General features: G+C 31.8%; 1 protein-coding gene across 3 annotated transcripts; it reads right to left on the bottom strand.

Moving 5' to 3' along the window:
- Positions 1–16,024: 16,024 nt before the first annotated feature.
- Positions 16,025–19,751, bottom strand: LOC25484001 (auxin response factor 18). Of its 3 annotated transcripts, none has more exons than XM_039827576.1 (4): positions 19,013–19,751; positions 17,718–18,884; positions 16,540–17,420; positions 16,025–16,358 (listed from the first exon to the last, which is right to left on the bottom strand). In XM_039827576.1, exons 1-4 carry the CDS (start codon positions 19,022–19,024, stop codon positions 16,304–16,306), a joined length of 2,115 nt encoding a protein of 704 aa, XP_039683510.1. In that variant the 5' UTR covers positions 19,025–19,751; the 3' UTR covers positions 16,025–16,303. The 3 variants fall into 3 exon arrangements, with proteins under 3 accessions (XP_039683510.1, XP_013468193.1, XP_013468194.1); XM_013612739.3 differs by having other exon boundaries at positions 17,718–18,878; XM_013612740.3 differs by having other exon boundaries at positions 17,718–18,867; positions 19,013–19,750.
- Positions 19,752–20,804: the final 1,053 nt, after the last annotated feature.

Genomic DNA, 20,804 nt, shown 5'->3' with positions numbered 1-20,804 from the left:
ACAACATTATATATTTTTTTTTTGGTCAACACACAACATTATATATACAAAAGATACTTCTTTTAGTTATTTAGACAATGGCTTATAGATATACTAGCTAACATTTTCCTTATTCTTATTTTTTACACCACATATGCATACACCCCTTATGACTTATGTGCCTTTTGAGCACTCAGAATCTGTAGGGTTAGCTCCCAATTCATGTAAAAATCTTGTTAGTGTCTTCACAATTTCGTCATTGCTCTTTGGCTGGCTTAAGGAACCAACTGCTTTTGCATTAGAAGCGTTATCTCTTGGACTCTATTTACGGTGTGAGATATCAGAATGAAGATATACGTATAATATACTAATTAATTGAAAAATAATATTTTTTTGTTTTCACAGAAACAAACATTAACATAAATACTTAAAAACACTGACATAATATTTTTTGTTTTCACAGAAACAAACATTAACATAAACATTAACATTAACATAAATCTAAAATGCGATCAAATCTATTTTGATCGTTTAGAAAAATAATAAAAGCAACTTTGAGAAATTTAAATCAAGACAACTTAGTTCTTATCTTCTTAAAAAATTATGATTAGGACTAAATTGTTCCTTGTCCCAAATTATTTTTCTTAAACCTCAAAATTTATTTTTGGATTGATTAAATTAGATCTCACATTTTTTTTTAGACTAAAATGAGTCTTCACTTTTAATTTTATTTTCTTTTGTCTATGATTTATTTTTATTTATTTTTATAATAAGAGTTGAATAAGATCATACACTATAGATTGGCATTAGATTGAATATGATAAAAAAGTTACCTTTTGCCATTTGGGAATTGAGGTGAAATTGTCCATCATCCCTATTAGTTCATCAAACTGAAACAGTGGAATCACAAGAGTGGTTAATTTTATTTTTACACTAATATTCAAGTTATATAGTAGTAAGGAACGAAATTTTGAATTTTTTAGCCTAAAATAATTACAATTTAATTGTTGACATTTCACTTGAACATCAAACAATAGGTTGATACCTGTTTCACAATGATTTCATACTTCCTAGCACACTCATATAATCTTCTATCATCATCTTCATCTTGTGATATCATCTCTGTAACTTGGTGTTTTTGGTGAGCCATAGTGTTTGAGATGAGAGGAGGTTATTATATACAAAATTGCAAAAGAGTTTGGTATTATATATACATATATATTTCCTCCTCCACTCAATTCTAAGTAAAAATACTTACTTCACATGTAGTACAAGATGGTAATTAAATGTATTTTATTTTCTTGATTTCATGTAAATAAGAAATCACTTTTACTAGCATATCACTAATTATAATGAACATCTTCTCACAACATTAATAATTAATGTACGGGTGTTTTTTAAATAATAACTTTAAATGTGTAAAATAATTAACTTTTGCTTGTACGAGCTCAACAACTTTACTAATTTTTATTTTTTTAAAATTGAATCCGAAGTAGTGTGCATCGTGAACGCGCGCACATTCACATTTGTGTGGCGATTTGTGACAAATACGAGAATATGTTTTGTAGGGTTTAGACATTGTTTACTCGTTATGAAATTTTATTAGTTGAAAGTTATATTTTGAAATTTGGAAATAAATTATAAGAAATGATTCTAACAAACAAATGATAGATTTTTTTGTTAACAATATTGAAGGAGGTTGATATTATTTAAATGGAGGTTTGAAGTTCAATCTTCTATTTTAATCTTGAAATACAAAATATTAGAAATTGACACGTTTATACACTTACTTTAAAAATTGAATGTACAAGTGAAAGTCATTGTTACAAACTTAGGTAAAAGTTTGCAAATGAAATGTTATAAAATGATATTTGATTTGATTGAAGACTCGTGCAATGTTCACGTAAATTTAGCTCAGTTAATATTGTATGATATATGTATATATAAAGCTTAGAATTTGAATTCCAAACATATCACTTATTGAGTTTAAAAGTCGAATTTCTAACCCTTATGCTACTTAAAATAAAATAAAAAAACTCAAATTATGGAAAGTTGGAACTTGGAGCATGCCTGTTACCTTAATGAATGAATGATGATGATACGGATATCAACGAAAAATGTGAATCCATCATCTTTGTTTGTGACCGACCTTCCTTTTTTTCATGCATTGTTCTCGTGAATTTCACATGAACTTATTTTGCATGCCGTCACTCACTCGTATGCACAATAGAAATGGAAACCGGTATATTAAAATTAAAATAATTAATCCCCTTGAACATAACTCAATTGGTAGGGATATTGCATATATATACAGGGACGGTGTTTAAACCCCTAACATCTCCACAATTACATTGTGTGAATTCTAGCCACTAGACTATTTAAAAAAAAAAAAAAAGATAAAAGTTCCTTCCCCTAAAAAACAAGGATAAAAGTTCCTAATTAAACTTGTTTCAATATTATCATGAATTTCACGTCAATTAAAAAAATATTATAATGAAGTTAACCAAGTGCTAATTTAGTTCGAGTATTTCTGAATTTCAGTTATGATAAAAAAAATCAAGGATTAATAGTGTTTTTCACCCCTGTAATATATGTCATTTTCGGTATTTGCCCCTATAAAATTTTCGGTTTGATTTGCTTCCTTGTAAAACTTTTTTTTTTCTTCCGGAAAACACCCCTCCCACATATAATTGTGCATATTTGCTAACGTGGTACACTGTATGGCATGCTGACTGTGCATATTTGCTTATGTGGCGTGCTGACTGTATAATTAATTTTATTTTTTAAGGTACACGTGGCATTTGTACCTTTTTTTTAAAATTATAATAAAAATTCATTTATATTAATTTAGAAATAAAAATAATTTAAAATTTTTCAAATAAAAAAATTCAGGAATTTTTTATTTATTACGAAAAATATTTTCCAAATTTTATATTTTTTGTTTAAATTAGGAAATAATTTTATCAAAATCTGGAATAAAATTTGAATTTTTTAAAAATTTGCATCCAGATTTTTAAAAATAAAATATTTTCCATATTTTTTTTATAAAAATTTTGAATTTGTTTTTTCTAATTTTAACTTTTTTTATTTTGAAAATTAAACTCTAGAATCTTTAAAAAAATTAATTTTGAAAAAAAACTGAATATTTTTTCTGATTTTTTTAATATTTGAATTTCGAAAAAAAAAGCCCGAAAATTTCAAAAAAAAAATTCTTCTCCTTTTTTCTGATTTTTTTTTTATTTTGAAAATTAATTTTTAGATATTTTAAAAAGTAAAATCTGATGTGGACAATTAAAAATAAATAAAAATTAAAAACAAAACCAAGTCAGCGCCACAGATGCGCATTTGATGAGTTGGATGGAGGAGGGGTGTTTTCGAAAAAAAAGTTTTACAAGGATGCAAATAGGGACGTGAACCGAAAATGACCTATATTACGAGGGTGAAAAACATTATTAACCCAAAAATCAATATTTAACCGAAATGATTATTCAACAAACTATATTTACCTTCAAGTTAAAATTTACATTAACTCTTGATCATTAAAAATAAATTTAAAGAGTTTAATTAGAATACGTAAAAAAAATTACACAGTCAATAGATTTAAATCATTTTTTAAAACACATTAACTTAAGTGTTAAAAAAGGAAAAATCAAATAAAATCTTAACTAATAATTATAATACCCGACCTTTCTTCATTTACAGGTTTGATTGAATCTCCTTTCAACTTTTAGAACACTCATGCCCTCCTCAAATCTAAAATTGACATATTCATTCTTTGCAAGACAATGTTTGATTAATTCCTAAAATTTACATATTCATTCTCACATCTAAAATTGAAAAAGTTACATAATATTTCCAACTCAGAATTATCTATGCATAAAATTTAAATTTAAATCGAAGGGTTTCATAGTTTAAATCAAAATTACATTACATAGAGGCTTTTGTAGAATAAAAGAGGTTAAGAATGAAAATCGGGTGCCATGGAGCAGAATTGTTTGAACAGAGCCTCTATCATTTATTTAAATGGTAACATATGAATTTGAAGGAAGAAGACATGGTTTGTTTTGGTGAGGCTGAAATTGAAGATGATGAAATTGGGGTTGGAGATGAAGAAGAAAAAATAGAGGGATGAAGAAGGTCTAATTTTTAATTTTTAAATTTTGATGTTTACGTTTTTTCAATTTCATCCCTATGTAATTTTGTGTTTTTGATTTTGGTTCCTCAAATCTAGTCACTTATCATCTCGCATGCCACATAAGTGTGTTTGCCTACTTAGCAAGTGACACGGGTGCCTCCGTTTGTCAGCACATCTTTTTTTTTTTAACTGAACCTGACGTTAGGGAACAATTCCAAAAAGTTAAGAAGATACAAGAGTTGTTTCGCAACAAAAAAAGATACAAGGACTAAAACCAAAAGTGCGCCAACTTACAAGGACCTTTAACATATTTAAGCCTTAAAAATATCATCGCTTTAGATGACACCGATAGTAAATAAATAACTTAATAGGGCAAACTTGTACCGAAAAATGTTTGATCAAAAGTGATAGTTACTTTTAAAATCACATTATATTATGGTGTGTGTACTCACACACATCTAAAAATGATCATCCTGTTAGGCGGTTAATGTTTAAGCGAGGTAATCTCTCAGTGATGGAAGGTTAGACGAAGACTAAGACAAAGTACATGGTTTTTGAGATATCAAGCTATGTCAAAGCTTAGTTGGATTGGACAAAGTACATGATGCTTAAAACCCACACTCAATCTTTATAGCACCACTACCTGCAAAGGGAAATGAGAGAGGAAGCACATATGTGGGGTAGGTAGGCACCAAGGACCTTATCAATGGATCATATCATAAAGGAAAAAAATAAGAGCCAAACGTCGGGTACCACAATCCCATTAATAAGGGTAAGTGGGAAACTAATGCACTACGCGCAAAATTAGTTGCGCAGATGTTAGATATTATAGACACGTCGTTTGACTAGTAGGGATAATTTTTACCTATAAATACTCATTTTGTAAATTGTAATAAACATATCCAATCAAACACAAAATTATTTTCCCTATTTATATCTCTTTATCAATTTGTCTTTATACATCTTTTTTATACATTTCATAGTCTAGTAACTCAAAAGCTAAAACAATCTTACTTAACACAAGGAACTCACATCTCAAGGACAAAGTTTTTCCTTCAATGTTAATTACTTGAAGAAAAGGAAATCAGAGTTGAAGACATGAGTCGCACCTTTTGCTAAGTTCTTGCTCTATCAACCATATTATATATGTATATTTATCAAATTTGAAGATTGTATTTCTCACCTACTTTGTTATAAAAAATATTTGAAGCTTGAAACACTATCGCTTTACAATACCAATAAAAAATTATGTTACTTTTCCTATTATATCCTTAATCATTTATTACTCTCTCTTCTTTCAATTCCTTCATTTATCTTTCCCATATCATTTATTGAGGAAAATTTTGTAAAACAACTCATAATATCTTTTTTCCACACAATATTAATTACATTTCTTAATATATGTGAAATGCCCAAAACGTCATACAATTTGGGACGGAGGAAGTACCATTTTATCTATTTAAATATTTCATTATTATATCATTTATATGCATTCTGGAAAGAAAAAAAAAACATTAAATATAAAGAAGAGTACAAGGGGCTCTTGAATCATAGTTAGTTGTAATTTGAAAAATATATAATTTATTGAAGAAAAAACTACATGATCAATTAATTACCATGCAAACTCGTCCTACTGATCTAATTAGCTCAAGTTGTTCCTGTCGTATACAGAAATTTCGAAAAGTTATTCTTGTTGGCGGAAATGAACTTCAACAGAGCTTTATTTCTTTGTAACTAGTATTGATCTTCAAACTCAAAATCTCCTCATTGTCTTTGTTTTTATCAATAGTCTATTCGAGATATTAATACCAATAAATCCGGTGTCTCCCTATTGTCCTTGTTTTTGTGTGTATTTGATAGGTTAAATACTTCATCCGGTCCTATTTACAAGAAACAATTTACTTTTTAGATACATTAAATAATTTATGTATTTGGTTTTGGTTCTTGACTAGATACATATATTATTCAATGTATCTAAAAAATCAACTTTCTCTTATAAATAGGACCGAAGGGAGTATTCTTTCCGGTCCTATTTATAAGAAAAAAATGAATTTTTAAATTCATTGAATAATTAATGTATTTGGTCTAGAATCAAAAAAGTGGGGTTGGTAGTGTGATACAAGGAAAATGAAAAAAATTGATAGAGGCGGCATTTGTTCTAAATTGTAAAGTGGGCAAAATTCTGTTCTTGTATCTTGGTCTCTCTGTTGAAGGTGGTCCTAGAAAATTAGCTTTTTGGGAACATGTGGTGTCTACTATTAAATCTAGATTATCGGGGTGGCAAAGTCGTTTTCTATCCTTCGGGGGTCGCTTGATTCTTCTTAAGTTTGTCCTAACATCGCTTCATGTCTATGCTCTTTCCTTCTTCAAAGCTCCGTCAGGTATAATCTCTCTCATTGAATCTATTTTAAAAAAAAAAAATATTGGGGAGGGAGTGAGGATAACAGAAAAATTTTCTGGATTGCTTGGAGCTCTGTGTGTTTAAATAAGGAGTTTGGAGGTCTGGGGTGAGGCAGCCCGAGGGAATTTAATTTAGCTTTATGGGTAAATGGTGTTGGAGATTGTTGGTAGATAGAGGCGGGTTTTGGTACAGGGTGTTGGTGGCGAGATATGGTGAGGAGGCAGGGAGGTTGGAGGTTGGGGGCCGGAGTGTCTCATCTTGGTGGAGGGAAGTAGCGAAGATTAGGGATGTAGTAGGAGAGGTTGGTGGGGGCTGGTTTGCAGGGAGGGTGTCGAAGGTGTTGGGGGATGGTTCAAATACTCTGTTTTGGTTTGATAGGTGGTTACGAGATGTTCCTTTATGTAAACAGTTTTCTCGCTTATTCGATTTAACGACGAATAAGATGAGCACGATGGCTGACATGTATAGGTTTGACTGGGAGGATGGTGGGAAGGCATGGAGGTGGCGTAGAAGATTGTGGGCGTGGGAAGAAGAGATGGTAGAGGAGTGTAGGTTGTTACTTGACAATGTTTTTGTGTAGTCTACTGTTTCTGACAGGTGGCAGTGGGATCCAGACTCTAATGATGGTTATACAGTGAGAGGGGCTTATCAGATTCTGACAACTCCGGTTCTAGCACAATTCTTGCAACAGATGATCTGGTTTGGCATAAGCAGGTCCCTTTGAAGGTTTCCATTGTTGCTTGGCGATTGTTGAAGGACATGTTACCGAGCAAAATTAACTTGCAGAGGCGCGACTCCCTTCAGGCTACGGACAACACTTGTGTCTCGGGATGCAGAACGGCTGAGTTGGCATCCCACTTGTTCTTGCATTGCGGGGTTTTCAGTTCTTTATGGCATCACATCAGGTCTTGGATTGGTATATCTGGAGCAGATCCTCAAAATATTAGTGACCATTTCTATCAATTTATTCATTATTTCAGGTTACTCAAAGGCTCGACTGTCGTTCCTCCAATTGATTTGGCTGCTTTGCGTTTGGCTTGTGTGGACGGAACAAATAACATGTTATTTAATATTATAGAAACACCTGTTGATCAGCTCTTAGAAAAGGCACAATTTCATTCTTTATGGTGGCTAAAAGCTCATAACACCATTTTTGTGTACAGTTCTCATAATTGGTGGTCAGACCCCTTACATTGTTTGGGTATCGACTGATTTGTTGTAAATTCTTTGTATGACTGTTGGTTTCCGGGGTGACTCCTTTGGTACACCTTGTACTTAGGAGTTTTACACCGCCGTTGTTAATATATCCCATTTTAATTTCTTAAAAAAAAAAATTATAATTATGGAAAACAAATATTCATAATTACTTCGTTTTTTTTTCAAAAATTTACAAATTTATTGGTGGAATTTCTTATGATATTCTAACCATGTTAGAAAAGCTAGGGATTTTTTTTTACCCATAAGTATATGCTTATTCGGAAAAAAATAGCAATTTTACATTTTTTGGTTGAAAAATCAAAATAAATTGAGGCGTAGTCTGAATACTAAGAAACTTTGTCGATCCTCTCTATGTATTTATATAGAGATGTCTGTAAAAAAACCATCTCAAAATTCGATTTATATGTCGAGATTTCGGGTTTTTTTGTTTTTAGAGTTTTCGACGCTTTAAAAGTTCAGAATTAATCTGTCTCTAGTCTGAAAATTCAAAATTTACGTTGAGAGTCATATTTTAACATTATAAACATGGTTTCAAAAAATTGTGAAAAAAATTCTACCTCAAGATCATTTTGCTAGACTTTATGTCTACAAGAAAGAATTTAATGTCATAAAATAAGAAGAATCTCAAATTGCGCAAGGTTAGAATCTCTCTTTATTTTTTACAATGCCATTTTTCAAAATTTGCATGTATTACACGATCAATTTAAATAATTAACCCATTAATTTTTCACATCGATAATCAATGGTGGTGGAGCATAGTTGCGGTTGGTAGTGGCCATGGACCCGGCAAACATTTTAAGTTTCTTTGTATAACCAATACAAGGAAAGAAAGACCATTTTAAAAAAGAGAATGTATTTTACCACGCTATCCGCTTCTCGTGCGCTCTTCAGAATCTTTATTTTATCTTTGTTCGAATTATATAATCCAAAGTCTTTTTGCAATATTTCAGATTATATAATCTCAGATTATATAATCTGGATATTGTAAAAACTAAAAAAAAACCTATTGGATGATACAAAAGTCTTTGTTGACATCGTATTATCACCACAAATACCGCAAAACAGTTTTAGGGATAGTACAAATGGTAACCAGTGAAACCATGAAGAGAACGTAAATTGGAATGAAATATGGTGAAGAATGAGTGGTTTTTTTATAGACACAAAACAAACATTGACATAACAGCACTAAAAGGATATTTGAACATGTGGCCAACTTGTCAAGCTGACTAAAAAATGCATTTATCCGTCCAACCTTGTTGGCCAAGCCACTGTCCATAGTTTGGATGTTTTTGGATTTTACAATCTGAAATCATGCACAATATTTTTGGATTTTTGAACATGTTTAGATCAACCTACTTTTAAACGTGATATGTCAAACTACGCGAAAAAATAACTCCAAACAAACGTTGGGATAAACTACTCCGAACGTGAAACTATAAAAACAACCTCAACAAGATTTTGTCTCCCCGCAAGGTTGTCCAAAGATATGTTCTTCGACATACATCTCTTCGATGAAAAATCCCTATGGATATAATCTATTTTCGGCACACCATCGAACATAAACAATCCTAACGAATTTTCAACACATGGTTTAGAACAAATTATCCGTTCAGCTCGACACATCCACTTTGTGTTCACATCATACAAAGCATCACTTCGAACTGCATAATGACGATTTGGAAGCAACTCTATTCTAGATCGATCCAAGATTCAACAATCCTATAATAGAAATGACTTACACCTCGGGAAAAAAATCAATAGGAGCTTTTCCGCTGTTGATATTAGTTGGAAAAACAACTTTCAACGAAAATAAACTAGGTTCGACTTGCTCCTCTTTTCAAGCTCTTTCGCGCAACTAGGAGAAAATCTCAGTTCTTTCCCTCGACAAGTCTATTCGACATGAAGGGTATCACTTCTACAATGATACAACCCTACAAATCCATGTGTTCTCGCCTTGCAGTGGGAACACCACCTAATGATTTGGTAAAACTACGCCACCCCTTGAGAAGAAAAATATTATCTTTCCGCCACACTTTCAATAAAAGTATTTGTTCTTCTCCTCGAAGCACAATACAAATCCGCCTTAGAATATTTTCGAATACAAAGTATAGCAACAATCTTCTCTAGACCATTTCTAACACAATCAAATCGACATCCCCTTTTTTGCTCGTCATCATTTTAAATTATCACTTCAACACTTCGAACTGATGACTTTAGGGAATATGTCTGGACTAGTTAAAAGTCTACCCTGTCATAAATTAGGGACCACTTCTACACAATCACAAGTGAGTAGAATCTCCTTCTCACCTCGGATCTTCTCTAACTCAATGAAGCCACATAATGACTTAACATCCATCATTGAGAACATTTATAGGTGCTATTCATAAGAAACTTCCCATCATTACTACATAACCGTCCTCCTTGATCCTACATATGGAACTCTTGACAGACTCACATGATATGTATCTTTCTATGCTTTACTCTCACTCTTGCTCATTTACTGACTTATAAGTGTCGAAGCGCCTACAAGTACAATCCCCCTTCTCCTTCTTGTATTTAGGGAAGCATCACATCTTCCATCCTCGGAGCACATCCTTCCGTCGATCGACTACCATTGTGAATATCTTGGCTAAATTATTTGTTTGTTCGGAACAAATATCATATATATAACAACTCTATAATATCAATAAAATATTACTTCTGTTTGTTTTCTCCTATAATATTAACTATTTATTACTCTCTTGTTTTCTAATTCTTATAACTCTCCCATATTAATTTTCTTGATTTAATTTTATAAGATGAAGAAGCAACTGTATTTGTTTATTTTAATTTTAGGGAAACTATATTTGTCAATTTCTGTGTCATTTGCCAGAACACTACTAACTTATATTGTGTTGGATATAGTACTAGTAGTAGTAGTATGTAGTAGTAATTGTTTACTCTATTAATGTTAATAAAACCATTTTTTAATCATGCATTTCGAAATTGACGTTTCCTTGACCAAATCGTAACAAGCAAAGACACCCCATGATGTCTCATTTATTCAAGTGTCTTCTTGTTTAATTTTTTTGATAGAAACCATGCCATATTTGGTGGAAACTGGGTCCTGAAAACAAAGTGATCGAAATTGAAAGCAATCGTGCTTCGGAAACGGTTCTTGTCACCTCTCCTCTTCATTCTTTGCTGTCTTTGACTACTCATTATAATTGTTTTTCTCCCAATTAATCTTGGAGTACTATGTTTAAGTGATTCAATTTAGTCCCCGTAAACATATCTCAGTTGGCTGGAACGTGCATTATTATATGTAGGGGCCGAGGTTCGAATCCCAAGACCCCAATTATTTATCTTAAAAAAATTTAAATTCTAACCGTTAGGCTACTTGATAAAAAAAAAAGTTATCCGAGTTTAATTTCACTCTAATCATATGTGTATATTTGGTCATACTAACAATTTATTTTTTAGATAATGATTGTAAAAATGTCTTGGTTGAGTTTTAAGTATAAGGTTTTTATGGAAGAGGTTGAGTGGGAATATAAGATAAATTTGTCATCTTATTTGAAAAATTGTTTTTTTTTAGATTATTTTTGTCAAGATTAATAAGAGAATAATTATTATTTTATATATTTTTAATTGCGAGGTTACTAAAAAACATGTTTTTTTTTTTAAGAATTTATTCGGGCCTTTCAAAATTCTTCTCAAATACATTTTTTTAGTTTCTCTATGTTAAGAGGTTTTGTGTTATAATGAAAGAATACACTCATCATGTTCAAGTTTTTTTTGACAATACTCATCATATTCAAGTTTCCTTTCATTTTCCTTTCTTTTTATCTAAATAAAGTCCTCCTCTATTAAACTTTCAACCAGAACCTTAAAATTTTATAACAATAATAAAATCATTGATGTTTCAGAATGGAACCTCGAGGACCTATATATGCTAGTAGTGTGCTCAAGGTCGGGTGTCTTTGTGTTCGATTCAATTGAACTGTCTCACCTTTTTTCTTGGTCTTTTCTCATTTTTAGAGTAATATGAGCCGAGTATACTGATTCGAACACCCTTAGATAGCATACCAAGAACCCGGCCAACATGATATTTTTGTCTTTTGGGTCTAGTCGAGCTCTAAAGACCATGACCCGGGTAAAGGGAAATGGATCAAACAGAGACAAATGTTAAGTCTCTTTTAAGCTAATTAAAAATCTCATGATGTTACAATTGAGCATATATGATAAGATAAAGTTCATTTACAAAAGTTTTTTTTTTTTTTGACAAAGACAAAAGTTTATTTATTAAGAAAAGATAATATAGTAAATTCTTGGATAGAACGATTGTTAAAAGACTTTACTTATTTTTGGTTGAATTTTGAATTATCTTAACCCACTTTTCCTATGAATCAGGTTAAAAAAAAAGAAGATGGTATCCCAAAAAAAAAAGATGGTAGAGTAGTCAAATGAATTGCAATTAATATTACACAATTGTAGATTTTGTTTTTTTTTTAATGAAACATAGATATAGATTCTGTGTTTATAATACGTATCTATAGCTTTATGATTAAGCCAAACAAAGAGATATCGTTGGTAATACGATTTCAAGTCACATGATCCAACTCAAGATACGATCAATTATGGGGATCCTCATGTTTCGGATTCTGTCTCTGAGTAGCATAGAGACAGAGTTATCTAAGTATACTTAAAAAAACAGTTGTCCATGAATACTAAAAATGCTTGAACATGGAAGCTTCAAACATGCATGGTTTGGCGAATTTCTTTTACAAAAACTTTTTTTTTTGAGGAATTTTTTTGTTGCACCTAGGTCTCATTCAAATTTTGAGGGATTAATTTGATATTTAGTCTTTAGAATGGTGGATAAGATTTTTAAACTTCTTCCTCTAAAAAAAGTTTTTTTTTTAACCTTTTTAGTTATTTAAAAAAAATAATATTAGGAACTTAGGTTGAATTCCATCTTGATTTTGGTTTCCAAGAGAAATGGAAATTTATTGTAATGATTTTTTATGAAAATAAATTTAGATTAAAAGTGCACTCCGATACATCAAGAGAGAACCACATAACTCAACAATCAATTTCCCTTCAAAAAGAACTCAACTAAGAATTTGTAATGAAATTTGGGTATAGCTTATTAATAAGAAATTTCCACACTTACATCCAAAAAGTAACATTTTAAAATGAATTAAAGTTGAGGTGAGTTAAATTTTGAAGTTCATCACAATATGTTAAAAGATTTAAAGATCATTAAAAAAAAAAATATATCTATAAATTATATATCAACTGAGACATTGTATCGACAATGAAGGTAGTCTTATATAGGTACAATCACAAATTAAATTACTTGAACACACATAATAAATAAAGAAATTAAAAGATCATTAAATTAATCTTATCATTCAACATGATCAAACCATGTGATCTTTAAATAAAAAAAGTATTTGTGTGAGTGTGCCCAATTTTTTTTAATTTGAGCTTGTTTCTAAGGAAGCATTTATGTCGACAATGATAGAAATTTTAACATATTTATAAAATTTGTGAAATATGAGTCCGCTCGTTATCAATCCAACCAACCTCCATTAAATGTTTCTTTGTAGGATACCTCTAATGACATGTTGACATCACTGGAGTATCCCCATTCACATCAAAATATGGAGTTAATTTGGCATAAACCGGTCCCTCTGAAAGTCTCTAATGCTTGGGGAATGATTACCTACCAAATCAAATTTGACTATTTGTGGCATTATCCCTTCGGAAGTGCGTTTGTGTGTTGCTAGTTGTGGGCATGTCGAGGACACTACTCATCTGTTTCTGTCATGTCCAACTTTCGGTGCTATTTTGGCTGTTGGTGCTGGCGTGGCTTGGATTTGATGGGGCGAACTCTCAGATTATTTAAGATCACTTATTGCAATTTATTAATTATGCAGGTGGTCTGAAAATTGCGGTGATCCCTTTTTCATCTGATTTGGCTCTCGTGCGTATGTGTCTTGTGGAAGGAACGAAATAACATGTTATTCAAGAAGCAACAAAGCTCTATTCCACATTTGTTAGATAAAGTAAAATCATATTCATTGTGGTGGTTGAAAGCTAGTAACGCTACCTTTATTTTCAGTACTCGTTTGTGGTGGTCGAGCCCACTTATGTGTTTTGGCATCAGCTAGCCTTTTATGTATTCTTGACACGCCTCGTGCTAATACGATTGCGTTTGTGTGTTAATATAATTCATTTTAATTTATTTAAAAAAAAAAAGTCAACATCATTAATTTTACGGTCACCATTAATACTTCTATCCGGCTCTCTCATTTTATAATTCATGATCAATTTATATATTTCTCTCTCAGTATCCGTGCATTAACATTTATAATTGCAACTATTGAAAGCTGAAACAACCGATGAAGGTGAAACAGTGGCAAGACAACAAGAAAACAGTCCCGGTCGCCAACACGCCGTAACACATGCGTAAACCCTCCGTTGATGACGTCACCCACACGTGAAACTATTGTTGTCTTTTTTCTTTACCTTTACTTTACCATTCCATGCATGGCCCCACGTTCTCACGTGTGCCAAGTTTATTTACTACCAACTCCATCACTTTCATTCACATTTTGTGTCTTTTCAAGATAATCTTAAAAAAAACATTAGTTAAATTTAAGGTGAAAAATTGATGTCCCATTCTAGAATAAATATGGTTATAAGGTTAGAAAAACATTTTTATAGCCTAAAATTTTCACATTGCATTGAATAGTTAGATGAAATGTTTAATTAAATGTAAGCATAAACATTGTTGAAAAAGTTAACAAATATTGGCATGATATTTTAAAATGAGAATTAATTTAAAACAAAAAGATAGTAAAAATAAGACATTTATAATAAAATTGAGATAGTATATTGAACAAATAAATTAATTTTACATTACATTTAAGTTTGTTTTTTACTGTTAGATCAAATAAGTTAAATCACATTTCATTTTATCTAACAATAAAACCTACACTCCTCTGATCATATATAATATCTCGTTTAAAATTTGAAATAAATACATTAATTTTTGTTGATTCAGTTTCATATATAAAACAGAAAAGAATCTTGATATATTGATAAAAATAAGTTTGTGCATGATGCAAGATTTGTCTCATTTATATATTATATACTTGGTCGAAAATTAGTATCTGAAACAATATTGTTTTTATTGTTTGTTTTATGTAGTCAAATAGGAATGTGTCCTTGCTTTCCAGCTCTTCCTTTCTTGTTACTATAAAGTTATTTGTTTAATGTTAGTAATATTTTATGGATGTCACGCTCCAAATCTAACATTATTTGACTTTGTGTTTGACAACTCTTGTTTTGCAATCCCGATAACCCCTAAAATAAATGTCATCACACTAATTAACATAACTATATTAAATTAAACTCTCCCACACTTTGCGCCATCAGCATGAGACTTATGTTTTGGTTGAATTTTCCGTTTTTGATTTTTAGGTAAGGAAAATTCCATGCTTTGGAACCCTTTAAGAACCATGTTTCATGACTTCTTCCTTTGTTGTTGTTTCATGCCAATGTCTTCCATGTGGCACATTATTACTAGCTGCCTTGGATTGAAGTCATGGCTCGTGATGTGTGTAAATATATGTTGCCGTGTGAAACATTTGATGCTTGACTATGCATGATGTCAACTTCACCCTATGTTTCTTCCTTGTGATTAGACTTTTTATTGTTTGTTAGGTTCTTGTCGATCAAGTATCCTTTGCGCACGACATTAGAGATTAATCTTTCAAGTCTGAAAGAATCACAAAAGACGATAAAATTCTCACTAAAAAGATTTAACGATTATATATTCTTAAAACTATATTCGAACTTAAGACATATGATTAAGTTGAAAGAGACTCGAAATATCTGCTTCGATTAAACTTTCACACAAACTTTGTCTTTTTTCTTTCTTTTTTAATTGGTTTTAATTGTTTCCTTTTCTCATCTATCACGCAAGAGAATATCAATTGGGAAGATTAGGGGTGCATCCTTCCAAAAATTAAACATGATGTGTCTCTTGAATGGAAACTTGATCACATTTTTTTAATTTCTAGCTTGTTGCTATTCTCACACTATATAAGAAATATACAATCATGCACCAATTTCTTACCAACCAAAATAGAATCTCCATTATTTTGTTGACATGGTCTAATTAGTTTTATAGGTGATGATGTTGCATACATTTTCGGCCTTAGAATTGCATATGATTCAAGATTGATTAAATATAATTGCTAGTAATTATATGCATAAGGTAGCAACAAGAAAATCAATGAGGCAGATTACAATCTCTACAAAGTTGAATGCTTCAATTAAGTATTCAAGTTGAATACTTGTGTTTTTTTTTTTCATTACATAAAAGACCAATCATATTTATCCTCTTCCAAAAAAAAAAAACACTAAATTGAAAAGAGAAATCAAGTAAGCAAAGTTAAAAGTAAAGGATTTCACTACATTTCAAAATCCAAACATTCAAAAATTAGATCACTCTGCCTCCTTCTGTTGCTCAATGGAGGATTTCATTAACCAGCTGTACAAAATTGAAAGAATGGTTATTTGCTTGAATCCATTAGAATTGTCAACCTCCTCGCTGTTCTTGTAAAGTTACTGCAACAACATTAAAGAGATAATAAGCAAACATGTCAAGTATTGACTCACTCGAGGTTATCTACTAGCATAAACACTTGTGAGATTGTTTGAAAGATATTACGAAAACAACCCAAAAAGGGTCTAAAGATGTGATGAAATGTATTGTAAAATTCAGGAGGGTAGTGTTTGTGATTTTTACCTGAATGGTTCCTCTCCAATGTGTTTGACTGCTCCAGATATATCGCGGTAGAGCACGCGGCTTACCTTCTCATATTTTTCTATGCCAAACATGTCTGCCAGCTTTCTGTACAGTTCATCATAAGATCCAAGTAAAGAAAGGTCGATTGTCCGACCGACGTCTTCTGATTCGAGAAAAACTTTACAGTGATCCGTACTCTCCAAACTTGCTTCTGTTTCTTCGTGGTTATCCCTATGCCATTGGAAACTCTCACAAGAGGAGCGTTTTTGTAAGACTTGTTGATGATGAGGAGTTCCCGAACCATCGGAAAAATTACCCATTTTATTGGTATTTCCATCTGATGAACGGTCATTAGAGATCTGTTGCTCGGTGAGAATTTTTTGGCCGAAAAGAACAAGCTGAGGTTTCTTCTCATCGTCGAATTTCTTTGAAGACTGAGTAGAACTTGCCATGGATAGTAAGCAAGAGACATTCTCACTCATGCTAGATTTTTGCATCATTAGGTTATTAGAGACACTAGGTAGTTTAGCAGCATGATCAAAAGGCACAAAACCGGCCGGAAATAGACCTGCCTGAACTTTACTGAGGTGGAGATCCGATATCGGAAGACCATAATGAGCATGCCTGGCTCCCTGCATGCCAGCAGGAGTACTTTCGGGTAGACAACGGAATAGGTTGCTCTGACCTAGAAGGTTACTAGGAAACGATGGCACTGAAATTTGGCCGTCGAGGGGGAAATCGTGGTGCGGCGACAATCTCAATTTCTTCCTTGGTTGTGAGAAAGGTGAAAGGTTTATGGATGGAATGTTTGCTACTAATTCAACCAACCATGGACTCACCCTTCTCACATTTTGCAGTAAATCTGGTTCATCCCATTTAACCTACAAATATCATAATACTAATTATTATGAGTAGACACAATGCAAATATTCCTATGATCCTATCAAATGAAATCATACAAAACAAAAAAACAGAAGCACATTCTTAAATGGATTAACAAACAAAATCATAGAGGTCATTAGTTAGTAATCAAGTGGTAACTCAATGTGTACGCATAATGCATAGTGCGAAGGATAACATTTATTAAAGATTAGCAAGAGTGAAGATTACCATATTTAAGAATTATGCAATTTTCTGTTCTGTTAATTGACATCGAGTTTAATAAAATATGGTGTTACCTGAAGAAGCCTCCAAGGTGAATTAGGCCAGAGAAGGGGATCAACAAACTGAACTCCAGATACAATTCCCATAAACCAACTTATTCGAGACGAATCCTCGGTTTCAAAGGCCATCTTGAATCTTATTCCAGAACACCATCGAATCTGCATTGCCGCCTCTACTAAAGGCGCCTTCACACAAAACTCTGGTGTACTTGCGCGAGGGTAGTAAATAACCTCAAATGGTTGCCTATTAGCAGCTAAAGTTACTGCTTGAAGGACCGCTTCTGGCCTAACTTTTTCCCTCCCAGTCATATTCGCGCCTGAGTTCAAACCATTGTTGTTGTTAATGTTTCTCCCCATTTGATTCTCATTCTGTGTAAACCAAGGAAGAGGAAAATTTTCTCCAACAGGATTCCACCCTAATGGTAATGGATCCTCATGTCCACCACCAATACCCTTCTTCGCTCGTCGAATCCCAACACAAAGATCACCATTTTCCGCTCTCAAAAACACAATTGAATCCCCAGCAAGAAGCTTCTTCTGATTAACAAAAGTACTCCAACCAGTAGTCAAAAGATGCCGCCTCGGCGTCCCTCTATAAATATGCCTAAACTTCCAAGTTTCCCCATGAACATCTTTAGCCAAAATGTTCTGAAGAGGGGGATCAGCCGCATAATCCAAACGAGGGAAAATCGTCTCGGCACAATACCTAGGAACAGAAAAACCTCCACCATTGTTAGCATCAGATTGAGTCAATGTCTTTGCAAATGAAACAGGCTTATCTTGATTTTCATTTCCTCCAACAGTGTCATAATCTGCAGCATCATTTCCATTTCCATTTCCATTTCCACTCAAAGGAACAAGCTTAAGCTTAGCATAAACCTCATCTGTTTCAGGATCAGCCATATACTTTATAGACAAAACTTTGCATGGAATCAAAGGTGGAACCTTTGGACAATTCATGAAGTTAACAGGTCCACATGCATGTTCAGCATGACCTTGAGGAAAGTAATAAACTTTACTGTTCACTGTTGGCATCTGAACCATTCCACCTGCACAAGCATGCCATAGCTGAGGATCTAAACACCTTTCAACTTCTTCTGATGAGTTGTTATTATTGTTATTATCTCTTGAATCCATAAATATATTCATCTTCAAAAAACTTTCACTGCAAAATTTCTGCAACTGTATTAGTTTACCAAATTAAGTAATAGAATTGATGACACAAAAAAATAAAAAATACACATTAAATTTTTATCTTCCACCATGAATTAAAAGACTAGTAAAGTTGCAATTTATGAACTTTTTTCTACCTGAAAAGTCATATATGATCACAGTAACCGCTGGAACAAGAAGAAAATTGCTTGCCACGTGTCAACAAAATTCAGAAACAAAAATCCCAGTTGCTCACTGCTTCTCTTGAGTCTTCAATTTTGCTGACAGACTAATAATAATTCAGATTTCATAAAGTTTATTTATTTTTTCTTCAATTTTGATGGCAATTAACTACTTTGTCTCCAAAACATTGACACAATGAAAATCCTAATGTCTTGAACAATTAAATATCTCAAAGGGTTGCTTCCATGTTTATCAAAATTTGAAATTTCATGAAAATTGTTCATACCCACCAAATTATTTTTTCTGTTCTGTTTTTTAACAGAGAATTTCAAACTTGAAATTTTTTACATATATAAAAATGAAAAAACAGTTCAAGATCCAAGCTAAAAAATGAAGAGAAGAAAAAACAAGTAGTGACAACAAAATAATATGTATTACATATATGTAACAAGATCTTCTTCTTCAAAGTTTAGAATATAAGAAAGAAAGAAAAAGGTAGAAATTAGAAAAGAGAATCTTGAGGTGGATTCAATTCAAAGGAAAGAGATGATGGCCGACATGGATGCAGTGCAGAGATAAGAAAAGAGAGAGAGAGAGACAGTTTATGGATGGATGATGCAATGCAATGGCAAGAGTCCAAAAGCATACACGCACAATGACACCACACAACACACGAAAACTAACAGAAACAAATAATAAAAACCAATGACTTTTGTTTACTTTTAACAACAAAAATATCAAAGTGTAGTAGTAGTGGTGGAGTGGACTTTAGTAACATCCATTATTATTGTTTATTTTTTGTGTGTGGGACTATTTGTTTTCTTCTCTGTTTTTTTACTATGGTTAAAAAGATCTGGTTTAGAGGTTGATCTCTTTTCATATATGTTTTCACCGGTTAGATAATTCAACAATTATCTACACAAATATTATACTTGTGTAGAAAAAACCTAGTGATATAAATGTTCATGTGCATGGGTCATGCATTGTTTATTATCTATCATATTTTATTTAAATGTTATAGAGTAAAAATATTTAAAAGCTTGTTACATGATAAGATATTATTAAAATGTAAATTCTTTACATACATAAATATAAAGGTTGTTCATTTTTTATCAAAGGGTTGTTCAAATTTTAAAAATACATTTCTTGATTATTTTTTTTTTATCAAGTAGCCTAGTGGCTAGAACTCACATAATTTAATTGTGGAGAAGTGGGATGTCCGGGGTTCGATCCCCGACCCCTACATATAAATGCAATATCCCTACCAACTGATCTAAGTTCACCATGATAACATATATTTTTTTAGTTTCAATCAAACAATTCTTCATAAAATGTGAGACTCTACAATCTAGAGGTGCCAGTACGGTGAAACAAATGTTTAACAAAACAAAAACAAAGTGCGAGTAAGTTAAAAATATATATATTCTTTTCTTATGGCTCGTCATAAACTAGCTGATAGCTGAAAAGCTCTTTTATTAAAAATAATGTGTTTGGTAAAATTAACTGTTATAAATATAAAATGACTTAAAAGTATATGACAATTTAATTTAAAAAAAATCAAAATTATGTCAAAAAAAAAAAATAACCTTTGAAAAATATTCATCAAAATCTATAAAAGTCATATATTGTCTTTGGTCCCTTCTTCATACATCAAAATGAACATTCTATAATGCTAAATTTAAAAAGGAATAAATTCGATCGTATACGTTAATTTAAGTGACTAAATTATCATTTCACAAATCTAAAGAAGTGACTAAATTATCATTT

This window comes from Medicago truncatula, chromosome 1 (genome assembly GCF_003473485.1).
Source record: "Medicago truncatula cultivar Jemalong A17 chromosome 1, MtrunA17r5.0-ANR, whole genome shotgun sequence".
NCBI classification, from domain to species: domain Eukaryota; kingdom Viridiplantae; phylum Streptophyta; class Magnoliopsida; order Fabales; family Fabaceae; genus Medicago; species Medicago truncatula.
This window is presented reverse-complemented; position numbering and strand designations above follow the sequence as displayed.